Raw genomic sequence first — 22,937 nt, 5'->3', positions numbered from 1 at the left:
AGAAGAGAAAAAGAAGGTACAGACACAGAAGAAGAGGAAGAAGACCAAGATCTTCACAGAGAAATAGAAGGTAACACAGATGGACAGAATATAGATAAAGCTTTTTTTCAAGAACAAATGAGAACATTAAAAGAATGGTTGTCATTAGAATTTAGTGCAATTAAAAGAAAAATGAAAAGAACAGAAGACAAAGTGCAAAGATTAGAGCCGGTTATGACAGAAATAGGGAAAAGAGTAGAAATTGTGTAAGAATGAGAAACAGCTGTAGAACTGGAAGTGAATGACTTAAGAAGAAAAGTGGAAGAAAGTGATAAAAAAAATTAAAGAGTCACAAGAGTTGTTAGCTCAGAAAATTGATATGTTGGAAAATTATAGTAGGTGAAACAACATAAAAATAGTGGGCCTAAAGGAAGATGAAGAAGGCACAGATATGAAGGAATTTATAAAAGAATGGATCCCAAAGGTCCTGGGAATGACAGAAATGCAGGAAAGAATGGAAATAGAAAGGGCACACAGAACACTAGCTCCGAAACCACAGATACATCAAAAACCAAGATTCATTTTAGTAAAATTTTTGAGATATACGACAAGAGAAAATATACTGGAGCGGGCAAGGAATAAAATTAGAGAAGACAATAAACCATTGCAATACAAAGGTCAAAAAATATATTTTTACCCAAACATAAGTTTTGAACTCTTAAAGAAGAGGAAGGAGTTTAATACAGCAAAATTGATCCTATGGAAAAAAAGTTATAAATTTATGTTAAGACATCCAGCTGCTTAAAATATTTATCCCTGGGGAGCAAAACAGACTGTTCTCGGATCTGGAGGAAGCACAAGAATTTGCAGAATGCTTACAGGACAGAAGGAGAGATGAAGAAATGTAACAAGAATGAAGAATGGTGATAAAATATATATAAAGATATAAAAACAATGTATATGTAAAGAACTAAAGAAGGGAAAGAGAAGGGAAGAAAGGAAATAAGGGGGGAAAAAAGGGAGAACTTGTTATATGTGTAACAAAAAAGTGTTTTCTGGGGGGGGTTGGGGGGGGAAGAGAATAACCATCACTGCAAAATCAGTTGACGCTTGCAAGCAGGATCGCAATCCAAATGGAAAGGGGAGTTGTGGTTGCCCGGCAAGGGATAAGGGGCAACTCAAAGAGGGGAGGGATATTTGGGGTTAAGGGAATATTGGATTTGGGAGTTGTTAGAGTATTTTATGTTTTAAATGTGTTGTCATACATTGAGTTTAAAAAGGGAAAACTGAGAGATGAAAATGGGGAAAAGAGGGATGGTGGTGGTAAGGAAGTGGAACAGGATATGAAATGGCCATGTTGAACTATATAACTATAAACATTAATGGAATACATAACCAAATTAAAAGGAAGAGGCTATTAAATTTACTGAAAAAAGCATTTGTGCAGGAAATGCATCTAACTGAAGTGGAACATAACAAATTAAAGAGAGACTGGGTAGGAAACGTAGTGGCAGCATCATACAATTCAAAAGCTAGGGAGTAGCTATATTAATTAATAAAAATGTACCAATCAAAGTAGAGGAGGAAATAATAGATCCAGCAGAGAGGTATGTAATGATAAAGTGTCGGATATATTCATAATTTTGGAATTTGCTCAATATATATGCACCTAATGAAGAGGATCAAAAGTTTATGCAAGATCTTTTTTGAAGATTGTAGATACGCAAGGGAATATATTGATAGGAGGGGATTTTAACCTTAATTTGGATCCAATGTTGGATAAAACTGGACAAAAGACTAGTAAAAAGAATAAAGTGGCCAAATTGATGGTTAAATCAATGCAGGAAATGAAACTTATGGATATATGGAGGAGGCGGCACCCAAGGGAGAAGGAATACTCGTATTATTCAAGTAGGTATAAAACATACTCAAGGATTGATATGTTTTTGTTGTCGGCCCATATTCAAGGAAGAGTTAGGAAAACTGAATATAAAGCTAGATTAATATCTGATCATTCACCTCTGTTATTAGCAATAGAACTGGAGGACATCCCACCAAGAACATATAGATGGAGGTTAAACTCCATGCTACTTAAAAGGCAGGAATTTAGAGAGTTTATTGAATGCCAAATTAAAACATATTTTGAAATAAATAGAGATCAGTGAAAGACAAATTTATATTATGGGATGCAATGAAAGCCTTCATTAGAGGGCAGATAATAAGTTATGTAACTAAGTTGAAAAAAGACTACAATCTTTTGTAGAGCAGTTGGAAAGGGAGCTAGTAAGTACAGAAAAGGAACTAGTAAAAAGGATGATGTAATGAATAGGAGAGAATTGGTGGACAAAAAAATAAAATATGAAACATTACAAACATATAAGGTGGAGAAGAACATAATGAAAATAAAGCAAAAGTATTAGGAAAAAAAACCACATTAAATATTAGCCTGCCAACTTAAAACAGAACAAGCTAAAAGAACTGTATTGGCATCAAGGAAAAAGGACAAACAAATTAAATATAACCCAATAGAGATTAATGAGAACTTTAAGGAATTTCATGAACAATTATACCAAACTGAGAATGAGGGGAAAGATGATAAAATAGAAGAATTTTTAGCTAAAATTGAACTGCCGAAATTGCAAGAGGAACAAAACAAATTGATAAAACCATTTGAAATAGAGGAAGTACAGGATATATTAAAACAATAAAATGCCTGGAGAGGATGGATTTCCAATAGAATTCTATAAAACATTTAAAGAGTTACTAATTTCTCCTCTCCTGGAAGTAATGAACCAGATAGAAGAAACACAAAACTTTCCAGATTCATGTAGGACAGCAATAATTACAGTAATACCAAAGACGGGGAAGGATCCATTAACACCACCATCATATAGACCAATATCTCTACTTAATTCAGATTATAAGATAATAGCGAAATTATTAGCAAACAGATTAGCCGATTGTGTACCAAAAATAGTAAAACAAGATCAAACTGGATTTATTAAGAAAAGACGAACAGCGGATAATGTCTGTAAATTTATTAATCTAATTCATGCAGTTCAAGGAAATAAGAAGCCAACAATGGTTGTTGCTTTAGATGCAGAAAAAGCCTTTGACAAAGTAGAATGGAATTATTTATTCAAAGTATTACAAAGGTTCAATCTACCAGAAAAATATATTAATTGGATTAAAGCATTATATAATGGACCATTGGCGAAGGTAACAATAAATGGATATGTATCGAACCAATTTAAATTAAGTAGGTCAACTAGGCAGGGATGTCAATTATCCACCTCACTGTTTTCTTTAGCAATAGAACCATTGCCAGAACTAAGAAGAAGAGAAAATAAAAGGGATAAAAATAAAGGAGAAGGAGTATAAAATCAGTTTATTTGCAGATAACATCATAGTATACTTCACAGAACCAAAAATATCAATAAAAGAATTACATAAGAAATTAAAGGAGTATGGAGAAATATCGGAGAACAAGATCAATGCAAATAAATGTGAAGTGATGCCAATGAGTAATGCGGATTATACAGAATTTAAAAAAGAATCACCATTTAAATGGCAAACACAAGCAATCTGATACCTAGGTATATGGTTAGATAATAACTTAAGCCACCTGTACAAATTAAATTATCAGCCACTTGTAAAGAAATTGCAGGAATACTTAGAACATTGGAAAAAAATTATCGCTAACATTGATAGGGAGGGTAAATTGCATTAAAATGAATGTCTTCCCAAGGATACAATACATATTACAATTGTGACCAATTTCCTTAACAGAGAAATTCTTTAATGAACTAAAGAGAATAATAAGGAAATTTTTATGGAAAGGGGGGAAACTGAGGATAGCGTTAGATAAATTAACAGAGAGGTACAACCAAGATGGTTTGGAGTTACCAAATTTTAAAAATTATTATAGAGCAGCACAATTAAGGTATTTATCAGATTTTTACTAGTCAAGGGAAAAACCAGACTGGACTAAGATAGAGCTAGATAAAATAGAAGGTACCAGAACATATACTTTATAAGTGGGATGAAAAGTTGGTACAATATAAAAGCTCACCAGTACTGCATCATTTACTCAATATATGGAAGATTCACCTAGAAAGGAAAAAAATGAATGACCAAATACCAAAATTATTATTGACGCAAAATCCGCTAATCCCTTTTACAATAGATAACCTTTCCTTTAGAGAATGGGAGAGAAAAGGAATTAAAAGAATAGAAAATTGTTTTTTGGTAAATAATTTTTTAACATTTGAACCGTTGAAGTACAAATATGGAATAACTCATGGTACAATGTTTGCATACCATCAACTGAAAGCTTATTTAAAGGATAAATTTGGAACACAATTTACCAGAAGGAAGCAGCTTTGAATATGTGATTACAGACACAATGATAATTAAAAGATTTATAACCAACATGTACATTAAGCTGCAAGATAAGGAAAAGGATGAAATAAGCTATAAAACCAAACAAAAGTGGGAAAAGGATTTAAACATAAAGATAAAATTGAAAAATGGAAAAGGTTATGTTCTGGAACTATGAAGAATATAATAAACACAAGGTTACACATGATACAGTATAATTGGTTACACAGGTTATATATCACGCCCCAAAAGTTAAAAAAATGGGATCCAACATTATCAGATAGATGTTTTCGCTGTAAGAAGGAAATGGGAACAACAATACATGCAATTTGGGCATGTGAGAAAGTTAAAATGTTTTGGGAAGATTTAAATCAGGTATTAAATAAAATCACAAAAAGCAACATACCAAAAAATCCAGAGATCTTTTTTCTAAGTAATATAAGAAGTAAGGAATTGGGCCTCAAATTGGATAAAGTGCAAAAAAGATTTATTATGAAAGCCTTGGCAGTAGCAAAAAATGTATAATGTCAACTTGGAAAATGGAAGAGAGCATGAGAATACAACAATGGTACACGGAAATTAATAAATGTATTCCATTGGAAAAAATAACATATAATTTAAAAAATAAAGTCACATTATTTGAACAAATTTGGGAACCGTACATGGAACATAACAGAGAGGGCTTGCCTCGGTCCTGCACCCCCCTTAAAATGATAAGAAGACAAAACGACTTGATCCAGTGTGTAAAAGTAGATGATACATTTTACTTGTTTATTTTTCATTGTGTGATGACATTGTTTAATGGTTTTATTGTATTGTATATGTTGAATATTTATTGGTTTTAGAGGGGGGGTGGGAAAGGGGGGGAGGGAAAGCAGGGGGGAAAAAAGGGAGAAAATGCCACTGTGTACATTTAATGAGAAACGTATGTATATATTTTGGTTGATATGGTTCACAGTATGAAAAATAAAAAAATATTTTAAAAAAATAATGTCAAGAGGGGAAAAATCAAAAATGACCAAATTGCATGGTGGAGGATTGAGCTCTCCACCTACAATTATGATATCGCCTATTGGCCAGCAGCTCTTAATGACCCTCCAGATACCTTATCCAGAGGAAGCTGTGCCTCTACACACACTGGCCAACTGCGGTCTCTACATAATGAGCTCTACCATCCAGGGGTTACCTGCATGGCTCATATTGTCAAGGCCCGCAATCTGCCCAACTCCATGGAAGATGTCAGGGAAATTACCAGGTCTTGCCAGGTCTGCGCGGAGTGCAAGCTGCACTTCTACCACCCTGCTAAGGCGCACCTAATCAAGTCATCCAGGCCCAGTGTCGATTTTAAAGGACCTCTCCCCTCCACAAACAGGAACACTTTCTTCCCCTCTATCATTGATGAGTACCCCCGCTTCCCGTTCGCCATTCTATGTCCAGACATGTCTACTCCGTCAGTCATAAAGGCCCTAGACTCCATTTTTGTTCTGTTTGGGTATCCCAGCTATATTCATAGCAACTAGGGCTCATCTTTTATGAGTGACGAACTATGTCGATACTTGCTGGCGAGGGGCATCACATCCAGCAGGACTACAAGCTACAATCCCCAGGGGAACGGGCAGATTGAAAAGGAGAATACCACAGTCTGGATGGCTGTCAAATTGGCCCTGAAGTCACGCTGGCAGGAAGTCCTCCCTATGGCTCTTCATTCCATCTGGTTGCTACTATGTACCACAACCAACGCTACTTCTCATGAGCTCCTATTCAATTTCAAAAGAAGGTTGGCATTAGGAACTACACTCCCAATCTGGCTCACCACTCCTGGAAGCATGTGAGGAGAAGCAAGACCAGCCCCCTGGTGGAAAGGGTGTAACTGCTCCATGCCAATCCCATGTATTTCTATGTGGAGTACTTGGATGGGAGGGAGGACACCATCTCCATCAGGGACATGGCACCCACCATAACAGAGGGCCCGTTGTCTCAAGAACCCTGCGAGCCATGGAGCTCATTCTTGCCACCCTCAATCAGGGCCTCAGGGGATCCAGTTCAGGAGGAAAGTACATCCCCCTCCACTGTTGAGCTGGAGACCTAGCCTGCCTCTCCTCCCTTACAAGGGGACCAGGAGACCCAAGGAGTCCAACGCCCCTGGTACTAAAGCACTCTACCAGGATCTCCTGACCCCCGGACCATTTAAATCTGTAAATTTGTAAATATCTGTATATTTTTCAATTTTTTTTATGAACCCATTTTCTCTTTCTTCATTCACAGACCCTAAATTCTACAGGAAGGGGTGAATGCAATAAACATGGATTCATTGGTAGTGTGTTGTGCTGATGGCTGGCTCCTCCCCCATCTGCTCACATATAACCTTTGTTTTCCGCCTAAACCCAGAACCCTTCCGAAGACTACTGTGAAACCCTACCCATAGTTATTGTAATGATAGTGATTATGTTTGCATGGCCGTTAGCAAGGCATTGATTATAGTTATTGTTTGATTATACTTGGCTGCCAGCAGGGAGCTGACACACAGTATGTTTTCTGTAATGGAGACTTGCATTCTCATGGCCTGCCTCATGTGCTGTTTATATCAACTTTAAAGTAAAGAACCTTTTCCTTCATTCATGTGTTGTCTCAGAACTCTCACACACAAATTCAAGATGAAACAGTTATAAGCTAATAAAAGCGTTTGTTTTCCCACCAGTCGTGAGAGCTTTTATTCGCGCTATAGAGTACAGTTTGGGAAACTACATTTTTATATATATGTTATAATTACTTTTATATCTTTTTTGTTCCTTTTATGGCTGCCAGATCTTTACAAAAGTGTCATATTTATTCTTTAAGTTATATGTTATTATTTTCCTTAGGCATACAGCTGTTTATTTCCACAGTCCATCATGTTATAAGTAGAGAGGAATTGGTCTACCAAAAGATCGCGATAGATTTTTTATTTACTGCCAGTGTTATTTTTATAAATTATATTTGATATTTGGTCAATTTTCCATGAAATTACCCAATAGACATAGCTCACCCATGAAGCCACTCCTGTTATCCTGGTTAATTTTTCTGCGATTTCTTTCCAAAATGACCTCACTTTCATGCACGACCAAGTGGCACATAAAAATGTTCCTGTCTCAGTCCCACATCTGAAACATATCTCTGAAATTTCAGCTTTTGTTCTGTGTAACTTTTGTGGGGTAAGATATAATTGGTGTAAAAAGTTATACTGAACCAGACCATATCTAGTATTTATAATTGATGACCTTACACCAATCTGACCAGCTTCTTTATGAAATCGCTACACCCAAGTCCGACTTCCATCTTCCCCTTGACATCTGCAACCCTAATTTTGTTCTTTCACTCTGGAGTGCCTAGTACATTTTTGTTATAAATTTGGATGTATTCCCCATCCAAAATGTTCATTCAGTTTCACTAATTTCACATTGGGGGTCAATGTTGGTCCCCATCTTTCTCTTAAGAACAAGCTGGAGAAAACAGAAAAAGGTCCCATTCGCCACTTCATATTTGTGTTTTAATTGTTCAAAGGACATAAGATTTTCTTCCATGTAACAATCCTTAATGTATCTTATACCTTTGTCATACCATAAATTTAATATTCTATTGCCCATGTTCATAGACAGTAACACATTTTTATACAATGATGCTTTTATTTATATCCCTACTTTTTTTTCCTATACATTCATTAATTTCTTTCCACATTCTAATCTTATGTATTAGAATGGGTTATCTGTCTTTTTCTTTAGTGATTTGAAATTCCATTTATAGATAAAGTCCTTTGCTTCCCTCTCCATTGAGTACATTCCCATTTGAACCCAAGATGAGGTGGGGGGGGGGGTGTTGTCTTCAATGAAGAAGGCTGCAAGAAATCTAACCTGTGCAGCTAGGTAATATTTTTAGAAATCTGGAAGTCTAAGTCCTCCCAGCCTGTAGTCCCATGTCAGTTTTTCCAATGCAATTCTTGCTAACTTATTATTTCCATAGGAATTGTCTAATATGGTTGTTTAGTAGCTTAAAAAAAGTTTTCAGGTAATGGAATAGGCAGCAATTGAAAAAGATATTGCAGTCTTGGCATCACTTTCATTTTGACACAGTTAATCTTTCCCACCAAAGTAATCAGTAGGTCTCTCCATTTCTGTAGGTCTCTTTCTATCTTTCCAAGAAGAGGAACATAATTTAGTTTGTACTAATTTTGCAAGTTATTTTCAGTGTTATTCCAAGATATTTTATTCCATCCGTCTTCCATTTAAATTTACTTCCTTTTTGGTATCTTTCATATTCAAAATTTGTTAGTGGCATTATCTCACTTCTTTCCATATTTATTTTGTAGCCTGATATTCTTCCATATTTTTCTAGTGTTCCTTGTAATTTTTCCAAAGATTTAGCCGGTTCTGATAGGTACAATAGCACATCATCGGCAAATAGATTGATTTTCTTTGTTCTTCTTGCCTAACTTTGAAGCCCTTTATATCTGGATCTCCTCTTATTGTCTCTGTCAGTGGTTCAATCGCTAAATTAAAATACACTAGGGACAGGGGGTATTCCTGTCTGCTTGATCTACTCAAGGGGAACACCGCTGACATCTGATTATTTGTTATTATGTTAGCTTGAGGTTTACGGTATAAAGTTTTAAAATCCTATTTATAAATGCTCTGCCTATACCAACATTTTCCAGTGTTTTTTAAAAAAAATGGTTGAATGCTTTTTCTACATCGAGGGAGACTGTAATACTTGAATTTTGTTCAGGTTTAACCATGTGTATTATATGAAATAATCTTCCTAGATTATTTGAGGAATGCCTCCCTTTAGCAAATCCTGCTTGATCCGTATGTATCAGTTTTGGCAAGTATTGACCTAACCTATTAACCAATGCTTTTGCTAGTATCTTATAATCCACATTTAACAGGGATATTGGTCTGTATGATAAAGTTTTTTGTGGGTTCCTTTTATTTTTTAGTAACACTGTAATAATTGCTGTTCAGAATGACTCCAGGAGGGTTTATGTCTCCACAGCTTGGTCCAGGACATCCATTAAAAGGGCATTAATAATTCTTTGAATTGTCTTTAAAACTCAGGTGGAAATTCATTCTCTTCCGGTGATTTATTAGCCTGTAGGGTGCCCAGGGCATTTTTGATTTCTTCCCTTATAAAGGGAATATCTAATTCTATCCTTTTTCTCTCTCTCTCTTCCAGCTTTGGAAGTTCGACTCAGCAAAAATTCTTCCATTTCGTTTTCATCTCCTAGTAATTCTGACTTGTATAGTTTCATGTAATATTGTCTAAAAGTGTCAGTTTTTCTGTCTCATGTGTTTGTATTGTATTATATCTTAGCTCTTTATTCTTCTTGTAGTCTTGTTCTTTGATTTTTTTTTCTAAATCTTTAATATTCCTCTCCAAACTGTTTACTTCTCCCATATGTATACTCTTAAGATTCTTCGTATAGGATATAATTTGTTCCCTTAAACATGCTTTAAGTATGTCCCATATCAGGAAACTATTATTAGTAGATGGCAGATTTGTTTCACAAAATATTTCTATCTGTCTCTTTATAAATTTGCAGGTCTTTTCTGTTAAGCAATGTAGTATTGAGACGCCATTTGTATACATTCTCTTGCTTTTCCATTGTGGCATGACTCCCATTGGTGCTGAGGTTGGGGGTACTGCATCCTTCTTGATAGCTTGTGGGTTGGCATTGCCATTACTCCCAAAACGAGGCATCTCCACTTGCTTCAGACCTTGTTGGGCCATTCATTTCTTTGCTGTACTTTTCTTTTTTTTTGTCGATTGAAGCTTCCTTGTCCTCTTGTATTCAGACAGGATTTATTCTCTTTTTTAATCCTGAATTTTGGATTTTTAACACTATTTTCTGGTCTAGGTCTGGGAGCTCCTAGGATCTGCAACCTCCTAGACACTCACCATCACATGACCTCGCCATGCCTGACTTCTTACAATAGGCCATTTCATGTCAGCCCTCTGCCTGGAGGCTGGCTACAAGAGCAGATCTAAAATTTAAAACTTACTTTTCAGGCCGTAGCCCTAAAAAGCTCCTCCAGTGTCCCATTCATATCGAGAGGCACCTCGTAGAGCCCTCCAGAACTGATGGAGGTGGGGCGACTGGCACCGTAGCACCACCCATCAGAAATACATAGCAGAGCAACGGCCGTCTTCCCTACCTATAATCACCCATGCAGCTGGAACCAGTCTGTGGTTCCCAGAACAGTTCCAGCGCATGGGGGATTATGGGTAGGGACGACTGCCATTGCTCTGTTGCACCAAAGTGGGCTGGTGAGGCTGTCACAGCCTGCACCAGCCGCCCCCTAACAGCTCCCGCCGGCTTTGATGGTCCCTGCTGCCCCAATGGCCCATGCTGCCCTGACGGCTCCCACTGCCCTGACAGCTCTCACCAGCCCCTACTCCCCCACCAGCCCCTGTTGCCCCGCCAGCCCCTGCTGACGGCTTCCGCTGGCTCCCACTGCCCCAATGGCTCCCGCTGCCCCGACGTCCACCGTCAATGGCTCCCCCTGCCCAGATGGCCCCCGCTGCCCTATGGCTCTCGGCCATTGCCCCTGCCTTGAGGGGGTCATAGAGCGAGAGGAGTGAGTGGGGATATGGGTCGTGGCTGACGGCATCATCGGCCCACCCCTAACCAGCCGCTTGTAGAGGCTGTACATTCAGGTCAGGCAGCAGAGCAAGGCATTCCACCAATTATCTTTTCCCGAAAAGGGTTGGAATCGGTGCCTTGGAGCCAGCCATGGCACATTCAGAAAGGTACATCTTTAGGCATCAGGGCGAAGAATCTCCCCCTTTACAGACAGGTGTTTTCCCTGCTTGAAAGTGCCTAATGTTGTAAAGCCGGAGGTGTTTACAGAGATAAGCAGCAAAAAAAAACAGAGGAGGGATTTTAAAGCAAAGATGTGAATTTTATAACTGCTCATTGAAAGGTGATAAGCACAAGGATGACAGGTGAGTGAAGCTTGGAAAGACTTTTGGATGAATCATAGAGCATGGCCCATCAAAATTCAATGCCAGCCATCAAGCACGCATTTGCTATACTCATTATATTTTGTTCTTTCCACTCCCTCCAGATTTTACCATTAGGGGCAGGATGAACCCAGATTGCTGGAGCTATGAGGCAGCAGTTCTGCCCATTGTGCCATTGTGTTGCTGGTCATGCTGCTGCTGAGGTTTGATAAATGGAGGGTTGAATGGATGAATTTGACTTTGCTCACAATGTAATTCACTGAACTTAACAAAGGTCTGGATGAGTTAGTTGGAACAACTTTTAGGAAGACAATTGTAGTTCTTACCTTACAATTTGTTGATATTGAGTGGTTAATGGTGGTGATGACTCAACTATTATAACTTAGAGAAAACAAAACAAGAAAATAAGTAAAGACCATAAATCCTGATTTTTAGTCTCTTCTGAGTGATAATTGTTAATTTTGTATTTGGCTTTTGTTGTTCCTTTTTGGAATCAATATTATCCAAGCCCTTTAGTCTCTTATTATCTCCGGTGAAGTCATTTTTCAGTCAAATGTTTATCTCCATAAGTCCCAAATACTTCAAATGTCTTTTTCATATTCTCTAAAGTGCGATATACTTTGTAGCGATGGCTGAAATATATTTTCATTGCACATTAAAGACAAAACCCTCTAATTTTCTTAGCAAACATTTCTTGAGTTCTCTATTAATTTCCATTTCTTTTGAAACAGGGCAACCCAAATCAAAACTTACTCATGGGATAATGCACAAGTCATCCTGGTTGGGAATAAGTGTGATATGGAAGATGAACGTGTAATTCCTGCTGTAAAAGGAAAACACCTGGCTGATCAGCTGGGTACGTGATTGCTGTTTCTTTCATGGCAATGATATAATTGTATAAAGTTTTCAATGATGTTAATAATTCTAACTTTTTTAATTGCTTTTTGGGACCTGGGCAATGGCAACATCCTTAACTGCCCTTGTGAAGATGGGTGGTGAGCCATCACCTTGAACCCTTTAGTACCTTCAGTAAAGGTACACTGATGGCACTGATGTGTAGGGAGTTCTGGGATTTAGACATATATCTTGTTATATTTTCAAACCATGATTGTGCATGATTTGAATGAAATTTTATTCTTTCAAATCCTAAATCGTCCATGGTTTATAGTGATGTGTTTTTGAATAGTTGGTGTGATAACTGCTGGTATTTTATTGGTGTCTTAAAATTCCACTTGGTTATATTAAATATAATTAAAATTCCACTTCGTTATATTAAACATAAATAAATTATATAGGGGTAAAATGGGTTCTGAATTCAAAATCTAGCTTTTTTGAAGGCATTTCTGATGCACAAGAGGATCTAACATTAAACAAAAGCCAATCCATGCAGGTCCCAGTCCATAATTTTATTCAGTAACTTTTGCAATTGAATTGCGAAAGGAGATAATAGAAATGGGTAATGTGAAGAACAGAAATATCACACTCAAGCATTTAAGATGTTATTTGAAGGCATAGAACATTGAACAGGACAGCACAGGAACAGAACTTTCAGTCCATGATGACTGCTCCAAACATGATGCCCAACTTAAAATAAGAATTTGCTGCTTGCACCCAATGCATATCCCTCTTTTCCCTGCATATTCATGCATCTATCACTATTATATCTACTTCCACCCCTGGCTGCACATTTCAGATAGTGACCACTCTGTGTAAAGATAAAGCTTATCTTGCACATGACCTCTAGTATTTGACGTTTTTACCCTGGGAGAAAATATCTGTCCACATTATCCATGCCTCTCATAACTTTAATTTTTTTAAAATCAGGTGACTCCCTCAGCCTCTGATGTCCCAGAGAAATCAACCAAAATTTGCCCAACTTCTCCTTTATAGCCCAAACTCTCTGTTCCAGAAACATCCTGGTAAATCTCTTTGCTTTCAAAAGCCACTGCATCCTTCCTGTAATGGGGTGACCAGAAATGCACATAATTTGGATGGTTTTATGCTTTTGGACAACTATGGAATTCTTCACTTTAACATGTTCAAAAGTTAAAAAGTAAGAGCACAAATATAAAATAAACTATAATGTTCATAATTGTGCCTCCTATTTGATATTCAGACTCTGAAGGAAAATCTCAAATGTAGACAAATTAGAACTATGATTTTGTATTCCAACAGGCAAGTCTCCTGGTCTGCATTGATGACAGCCAATTTGCACCAATTTCAATTGAATTATTGAATTGTTAAGAGAAAATTGAAGACATGTTTTGTGCACATGAAAACAGCACAAAAATGGTGCAATGTTGAAGAATTGCAAGACCATGAGAATTTCTTTTTGCATACTGCAAACAAAATGAACAGTTTTAGATTTATTTTATTGTAGGAGATTCAAATAAAACAATTCACAATCATTACTACAGAAACTGCCCATAAATGGATAGTCAGTGATTTTGTACCAAGAGCCAGTATTATCATAGATTTATTGCCAATATTTCTTTGTCAAATAAATATTCATTACACATTTGACATGTCCTCAGTGAGGACTGCAATAACCACTTTTGATCTTAATATAATGCTTTCTCTTCATCAGGGTGATTAGGTTCCAATTAATGCAGCTTAAATCTGTTACCTTGCTAAATGTTTGCGAGTACATGATGGAAAATGTAGAACAACTTTGGTGCAATGAATTGCTGGGATATGTTATCTTTTAAGCTGCTTCTTAACTTCATTTTTCTTACATAATTTTAGTTCAACCATCTGTTTTTAGCAATTAGCTACCCTTGAAGTACAGAATCTAAATAAAAGTGAAAGAAAATTGCATACAAACAAATATGTTTTACCAGTGGAGATCTTTGATGAGATTAATAGAGAAGAGCTGGTTACTAAAGGTCATCAAATGAACAAAGGGACCAACTATGATTCTGCAAATCTTTTTGTTGGCAAATGGTGTAATAATATGTCAATGTATCTTCAAATGATTTCCCTCAGACTGAGTGAGTTGATCTAAATTCCAAAGCTCTTGAATTGTCGCTCATACTGGTCTTTTCTAAAAATGTTTTGTTCCTTCTTATCATTTATATCTTCAATCCCTTTTGGACCTCTTCTCCTTCTTCATGCTATTGTTCTATGCCAATTCCTCTGTCTTTAAATCTTCTGCACCTTTCTCTCTCCACACACAACTCAACACCAACACAAGCTAACTTCTGGATGAGGACACTGGCCCTCTTGCTAGCCTTGCCTTCAGAGTAATTGGCCTCAGAGAACCAAAACACCTGATGGTAATGAATTGATTTAAAGGCAAAAAGACTGCAGATGATAGAAACCCGGTAAAACATGGTGGAAATACTCAAGAAAAGATGTATCTGTGCTGAGGAAAACATTTAACATTGATGAAGTTTTCTCAGAACAATTATAAAACAAATAAATAGAGCCAAAACTGTGAGAAACATAGAAACATAGAATCATAGAAACATAGAAGATAGGAGCAGGAGTAGGTCATTCGACCCTGCAAGCCTGCTCCGCCATTCAACGAGATCATGGCTGATCTTAAAGTTCAGTACCCCGTCCCCGCCTTCTCTCCGTAACCTTTAATACCCTTATACTGAAGAAATAGATCTAATTCCCTCTTAAATATATTTAATGAACCTGCCTCCACTACCCTCTGTGGCAATGAATTCCACAGATTCACCACCCTCTGGGTATAGAAATTCCTCCTCATCTCGGTCCTAAATGGTTTGCCTATTGTCCTCAAACCATGGCCCCGGGTTCTGGATTTTCCCATCATTGGAAACATCCCATCTGCATCCATTCTGTCCAGTCCTGCCAGAATTTTATGCCTCTATGAGATCCCCTCTCAATCGTCTAAACTCCAGGGAGTACAATCCCAATTTGCGCAATCTTTCCTCATAAGTCATTCCTGCCATTCCAGATATCAGCCTGGTGAATCGCCTCTGCACTCCCTCCATTGCAAGAACATCCTTCCTTAGATAAGGTGACCAAAACTGCACACAATACTCCAGGTGTGGTCTCACCAAGGCCCTGTACAGCTGCAGTAAGGTATCCTTGTTCCTATACTCAAACCCTCTTGATATGAAGGCCAACATACCATTTGCCTTTTTAACCGCCTGCTGTACCTGCATGCTCGCCTTCAGAGACTGGTGTATAAGTCTAGGTCTCTCTGCACTTCCCCATCTCTTAATCTATTGCCATTCAAAGAGTAATCTGCCCTCCGGTTTGTATTACCAAAGTGGATAACCTCACATTTATCCACATTGTAGTGCATTTGCCATGTATCTGCCCAGTCCCTCAATTTATCCAAATCATACTGGAGCTTCCTGACCCCCTCTTCCGTGCACACAACCCCTCCTAGCTTAGTGACAACCCCTCCTAGCTTAGTGAGATGCAGAACTCAACAGTTGCTACAAATTTTGAAATGGGAGAGAATGCCAAAATGCTCAAAAAATCAGATAGAATCTTAGGGAAAAAACATTTATTTTTCAAGTGGATGACTATGCATTAGAATTGTCCTTTTTTAAAAACTATCTATTAACCAATGCTACATTGTGAAATTGTATGGCTATTGAGTGCAGACTGGACTGTGGGATAGGATCAGCAAGATAGGTTGCTTTCTTTAGACATGCTCCTCTAGGTTTAGAAATGTCACTTGAATAAAGAATTCATTTGCTATTCTGGATGTACATTGGGCATGAATGATTACCTTCAAGAAAAGAGTGGATAAAAAAATATAAAATGAGATAATGAGGGGGGAAATAACTGAAAGATTTGATAATTGAGAGAAAAGTATGGTTTTGGAGGCAGAATATTTAGAAAGAAAACAATGAAACAATTTTCATGAAATTATGGCACCACCACAGACTATTTGACTTGAAGACACAAGAGTCTGTTGATGCTAGAGTCGCACAATATGTTAACAATTCCTTTTCCCCAAAAATGCTGCTTGACCACAAGAATTATATTTTGCATTCAAATTAATTTGTCATTTTGCTGTTTAATAATAATGATATTGAGTTTATTGTCATATACATTGTACAATTTACATATGTTCCAAAGATTTTACCTGCTACAGTTGTGCAGGCACTTTGTAAAAAAAATATATATATATACATAAAATTAAAAAAGAGATATTAAATACAAAAGATAGGTAATAAATATTCATAATTACCATAGTTCAGTAAAAAATAAGTGGCATTTCAATAGTTTAGACCATCCTTTTTTGTGGTGTCAGATTATTTTATGCTTGGTGCTGTAATGAGAGGTTCAGGAGCTTGATTGCCTTTGTAAAGGAGTTGTTCTCAAATCTACAAGTACTAGACTTCAAGCGTCTGTACCTTCTTTCCAAGAAGAGGTTGTGACCTGGACGATGGGGTTCTTTATGATGTTGGCTGCCTTCCAAAGCAAGACGTCTCATCAATCTTTTCAGTGGATGGGTCAGATTACCAAACCGGGCTGTGTTGCAACCAGTTGGTATACTTTACACAGTCTCCCTGTAAAAGTTTGATAGAGTATTCAATTACATCCCAAATCTCCTTAGCTTCTAAGAAGGAATTTGCTTCATATTAGCTTTCTCCAAAAATATTTACTCCATTGAATAATGTAGGCAAATCATAATTTTAGTTCCGCTACATATACTTATATATTTGTTATTTGCTTTAGCATCTATTCTGGTAGTAAATGTTATGTTCTCATCACTTCATTAATGACTTTACCTAGTTTTGCTCTTTCTCGGTGGAAACATCTTCTCTCAGTTTTCATGCCTACTGTTTTAAACCCAGTTACAAAGATTTTTGTGGACACCTTTTCTGTTGAGCCCTACTCCGTTAACCTGAAAGTTAAATCTTTCAATTCTGATATAATTCTTGTCAACATCTTTTGTAGCTTCTTCATCACTTCTATTTTCCTGTTATAACTTGAAATGCTCATAGTGCCATGTGTGTTTCCATTAATGTTCATTACAAGTTTCACATGGCATTTAATTTTACCACTCTGAAAAAGAGTTCGAATTCCTAACAAATTACTGATTTTAATCATAGGATCCTACCACACAAAGGAAGGGATTTTAGTTCATTGTGGCTTTGACTGTGACACAAAATTTCAGTTACATTTATAACCATATAACAATTACAGGTCGGAAACAGGCCATCTCAGCCTCTCTAGTCCACACCGATTTAAGTGATCTCCTCTAGTCCCATTTACCTGCACCCTGTCCATAACCCTCCAATCCCCTCACATCCATGCATCTATCCAACTTTTTCTTAAATGACAAAATTGACCTTACTGCAACCACCTTTTCCAGAAGGTCATTCCACTCTTCCACCACTATCTGAGTGAAGAAGCTCCCTCTCATGTTACTTCTAAACTTTTGTCCCCTAACCCTTAACTCATGACTCCTCATTCCAATCTCACCTACCCTCAAGGGGAAGAACCTATTCATATCTACTCTATCTATCCCCCTTATAATTTTAAATACCTTATCAAATCCCCCCTCAACCTTCTATGCTCCAATGAATAAAGACCCAATCAACTCAATCTTTCTTTGTAGTCTAGATACTGTAATCCAGACAACATTTTAGTAAATCTTCTCTCCACCCTCTCTACCTTACTGATATCCATCCTATAATTTAGGGACCAGAACTGCACGCAGTATTCCAAATTTGGCCTCACCAATGCCTTGAATAGTCTCAACATCACCTCCCAGCTCCTATATTCTATGCTTTGATTTACAAATGCCAGCATACCAAAAGCCTTCTTTATCACTCTATCCATGAGATTCCACGAGAATCTTCCTTTCTGTGACAGAATATATAGAAATATTTTTGGGAGATAAATCGGGAAAAGTTAGAGTAGGTTACACACAAACACTTTAAAACAGATCTTATTTGAAATACTGGATAATTTATTTCCAGAGTGACTTTACAGAAACTTTGAAGAATGCCTATGGAGACTTCACAAGTAGGTGTTAATTGGACTGACGTTGTGGAATGAATGGACTATTGTCTTTAAAACAACAGCAGAGACATGATGGCTTTTCACAAGAGTGTTCAGAGAGGTCACTGATGGGTTCTTGTTTACTTAAAAACAACAGATGAACCAGAAGACTGACTCCTATTGTTTGATGGAGAAGGTCAGGTGGTTTTTGCAAGTAAAGGGAGAAAGAAGTCTCTGACTGAGGGTCAGAGTGTGTGTGTGTGTGTGTGTGTGTGTGTGTGTGTGTGTGTGTGTGTGTGTGTGTGTGTGTGTGTGTGTGTGTGTGTGTGTGTGTGTTAGAGAGAGAGAGAGAAAGCTGTGACGAGCAGCAGAAGCTTGCTGGAACTGAAACAGAAGCTTCAGAGTGGAAAATAGCTAAAAGTACTGGCTGTCTAGTGTTTCACTTGGAATAACTTGAAATAAGAGAAACAGAAAGGAACTCTGTGATAACCTGAAAGAAAGAGGTTGTCATCTGGAGAACCCTGATAGGGCAAGTTTCATCAGCAAGACACTGAGATGACTGAGGAAAGTACCTCAGTTGTAGATGTCCTAGAACAACACATCTCTCTCTCTATAAAACCTACAAGAACCTTCCTGAGTGGTAACCATTTACCTTTCGAGCACTAAAGCCTGGTGAACTTTATACATGTTAAATTCTGTGCACAGTATAAGAATTGCCTGCAACCAGTGAATTTGGAAGAATGAGAAGTGAGATTGGACTGTGAACCAAAGAACTTTTCTAAACTTACCACACATTACACACACATGTGCTTAGAATTAGAAGGGGGTTAGGTTAGGTTAAGTTAAGTGAGTTAATAATAATATATAAGTTAAAGTTTATTTCTATTTTTATATTTAAAGATAATTAAAAGCAACTTTTGTTTAAGTAACCATTTGTCTTGATGAATATATATTGCTGCTGGGTTTTGGGGTCCTTTGGGGTCATAAAATTTTATGGGGACTCGTCCAGGAACCTTCCATGTGGAACTTTATTGAAGGCCTTACTGAAATCCATATAGACTATATCTACTGCTCTACCCTCATCAACCTTCCTAGTCACCTCCTCAAAAATTTCAACAACATTTGTCAAACATGACCTTCCCTGCATAAACCCATGTTGGGTGTCCCTGGTCAGTCCCTGCCTCTCTAGATACTTATACATATTATCTCTGAGAATACTTTCCATTAGTTTACCAACCACCGATGTCATACTTACTGGCCTATAATTGCTGGGCCTACATCTGAAACCCTTTTTAGTCAGTGGGACCACATTTGTAATACACCAATCCTGCGGTGCCATGCCCCCTTCTAGTGACTTTTGAAAAATCACTGTCAGAGCCTCTGCTATTTCCTCCCTGACTTCCCTCAAGGTCCTGTGGAAAATTCTGTCGGGGCCCGGAGTCTTATCCACCTTTATATGCCTCAAAAGTTCCAAAACCCCTCTTTCCTAATCCCTACATTTTCCAGAATCACCCCTTTTGCTTCTCTTATCCTACACGATTCCATATCCTTTTTCCTAGTGAATACCATCATTCAGCTCCACATACAGTTGTCCGTTCTAAGGGACCAATTTTATCCTTCACTCTTCTTTTGCTATTTCTTCTTTGGCTTGGCTTCGCAGACGAAGATTTATGGAGGGGGTAAAAGTCCACGTCAGCTGCAGGCTCGTTTGTGGCTGACAAGTCCGATGCGGGACAGGCAGACACGGTTGCAGCGGCTGCAGGGGAAAATTGGTTGGTTGGGGTTGGGTGTTGGGTTTTTCCTCCTTTGCCTTTTGTCAGTGAGGTGGGCTCTGCGGTCTTCTTCAAAGGAGGTTGCTGCCCGCCGAACTGTGAGGCGCCAAGATGCACGGTTTGAGGCGATATCAGCCCACTGGCGGTGGTTTGTAAAAACCCTTTGGATTTACTTTCACCCTGTTCGCTATACCCACCTCATACCCTCTTTACGTTTTCCTAATTTCTTTCTTAAGCTTTTTACAATCCATATATATTCCAGCATCTCATTTATACCTTGTTTCTTATATTTAATGTAGGCCTCTCTTTTAATTCGAACCAACTTTCTAATCTCTCTTGAAAACCACGGATCTCTCGAACTTTTGGCTCTCCCTTTTATCCTAACAGGAACGTAAAGATTCTGCACCCTCAAAATCTCACCTTTAAATGACCTCCAATTCTCCTCTACCTCCTTCCCATAAAACAAATCAGCCCAAACCACTCCTTGCAAATCCCTTCTCATTTCTTCATATCTGGATTTTCCCCACTCAAAAACCTTTATCTTTGGACCAGACCTATCCCGTTCCATAATTATATTGAAAATAATGTTATCATGATCACTGGATCTGAAGTGTTGCCCAACACACACCTTAGATTCATTTTTTAAATTCCCCTACAAAAAGCAACACTACACCTATACCTAATATGAAAATAAATTTCCTAATATGCTGATGAGCATACATGAAGTGTTCCTCAAAGTACTGATGATATTTTTATATCTTGTCTATTTTATTTTCAGGTGACATTAAGTGAACATAGTGGATAAAATTGTGGATCATTTTTAATGTTTCTATTTTGACAGGATTTGATTTTTTTGAGGTCAGTGCTAAAGAAAACATCAATGTCAAGCAGGTCTTTGAACGTCTAGTCGATATCATATGTGAGAAAATGTCAGAGAGCCTGGATTCTGATTCATCAATGGCCAGTGGCAACAAGCACATGCGATTGACAGACAACCCAGCATCAATGCAACAGAATTGTGCCTGCTAGTGACTTCTCATCTGGTGATTTCTGACCTTTACCTGTTATTTTACTTTTCTGTTTTTCTTTAGAGTTGTTTCTGCTTTGAAGACAACTAAATGCTGAATCATTCAATATTATATGGATAGTGGAAGTAATAAATGTAGTTATTCTTTCTGATGTGTTCAAGTGTTATCTACTTTTGCACAAAGTGGACATTTAACTGCATATTATCTTGTCTGTATTACTAACTGATACTGATGTAGATGTTTCTGAAACTGGTTACCAGTCCTTCTGAATTGGAAATTGAGATTTTTCAAGTGTATTGAGTGCTTGCTGTAACTTGCTTTATCTGTGAAGTAGTCAAGAAAGTATTATGAAGGAGTAAATGTAGCAATGTAAATTAATTTAAGAAGAACCTGTCAGAATTAAATGAATAATCTTACTAAGTTTGTTGGAACAGTTGATATGTTGGCAGAAGAATCCCTTTGGCTAAATTGGCATCTTTAATAGAACAAACATAAGCTAAAAGGAGGAAATATTACAGTAAATTAAAATTATTCTGGAAGCACATGACCATGATCAGACTTCATGACTACAATTTCTCTTTTTGTAAATTCTATTTAGTTGAAATTCCATGGTTGTCTATTGTCAGTTTTCTTACTATGAAAACCATAAAAGGCTCTTTATCTATGATAAGTGAGTTATTTGCTCTCTGAAGTGATCGTCTGTGAATGTGCCACTACTAGTGCAGAAACATTGATCTAGTCTCCTGTGTTGGATATAATTAAGAGTAGGTTCTATGGCTGAGTTTGGACTTAATACTGAACTACAGCAACGAGTAGGTCACTGATGTGACACAAGAAAGATCAGGAGTGTTAATGAAGGCCAGAAGGTGCAAACCATCAAACCATCTACACCAGCTAAGGTTGGAATTGTCATCAGAAAGTGTGAAGGGCGGTAAGCTGAGTGGAAGCCAGTGGTGGGAATGGAGGGTTGAAATTTGTTTTCTTTTTTTCATGCAGATACTGTAATTAAGGGGTTAAGATTGCATCCCAGAACCAACTGTCTGGCAGCAGTTCTAATGCATAATTGGCCAGAGATTTTATAACTCCTGTTTCCATATCTGTTTTCCTCAATACTTCTCTCTCTCTATGTACCTTGTGACAGGAAATGGAAGTCAACATGGAGTGAGATTGGAATAAGTCTCAGGTCAACTATTTTTCTTAGTTTTCTGCCTCAATCTCACCCATTTTCTATGTTGTAAGATATTATGTATCATGGTTTGAAAGGTAAAGGTAAGTTGTTGACTGGTATCAGGGGAGTAGTGTACAAAATAAGTCTTGCTGAGTGTTCAGGGCTTTTGTAAGATCACATCCTGAGTTTCTGTACCATTTTGGTCTCCACATTTCAGAAACAATACATTTACTTTGGATTAAGTGCTGTACAGTTTCAAGGGATAAGATGATTGATTGTCCATTGAAAAATTATGGTTTACATTCAGTTCAGGTAAGAAATTTCAAGGGACTTTATGAATAAATGCTGCAAGGCTGTTTCTGGTGGCTTTGGACTCCAGAGCTTGGAGAGGATAAGAGATTGCCGATTTGGATTGAGATACCTCGATCATTCTTTATGCTGTTTGTAAATCGTTAGACCCATTTATATTAGAGAGCTGTGGATATTCAGTTGTTGGGTATATTCAAGGCTGAAATCCATAATTTTTCATGCATGAAAGGAATCAGAGGATATGGGAATTTGGGCAGCAAAATGGATGAGGCTCAGGTCAGCAACACACCATTGAATGGTGGATTAATTTAAAGTGGGTGCATAGTCTACCACTGTTTCTTTCATTCTTCTGATATTGAATTGCCA

General features: G+C 37.5%; 1 protein-coding gene across 1 annotated transcript in view; it reads left to right on the top strand.

The window, feature by feature from the left end:
* The window catches only part of LOC138763835 (ras-related protein Rab-3B-like), a 131,437-nt gene extending 109,792 nt beyond the window's left edge, over nucleotides 1-21,645 (top strand). The window contains exons 4-5 of the mRNA XM_069938657.1: nucleotides 12,084-12,208; nucleotides 20,908-21,645. Of these exons, the coding sequence (XP_069794758.1) occupies nucleotides 12,084-12,208; nucleotides 20,908-21,095 (313 nt within the window). The 3' untranslated portion in view covers nucleotides 21,096-21,645. The remainder of the gene's footprint in view (nucleotides 1-12,083; nucleotides 12,209-20,907) is intronic.
* The last annotated feature ends 1,292 nt before the right edge of the window (nucleotides 21,646-22,937 follow it).

The sequence above is a fragment of the Narcine bancroftii genome, chromosome 5, assembly GCF_036971445.1.
Source record: "Narcine bancroftii isolate sNarBan1 chromosome 5, sNarBan1.hap1, whole genome shotgun sequence".
In the NCBI taxonomy this organism is placed as follows: Eukaryota; Metazoa; Chordata; class Chondrichthyes; order Torpediniformes; family Narcinidae; genus Narcine; species Narcine bancroftii.
This window is presented reverse-complemented; position numbering and strand designations above follow the sequence as displayed.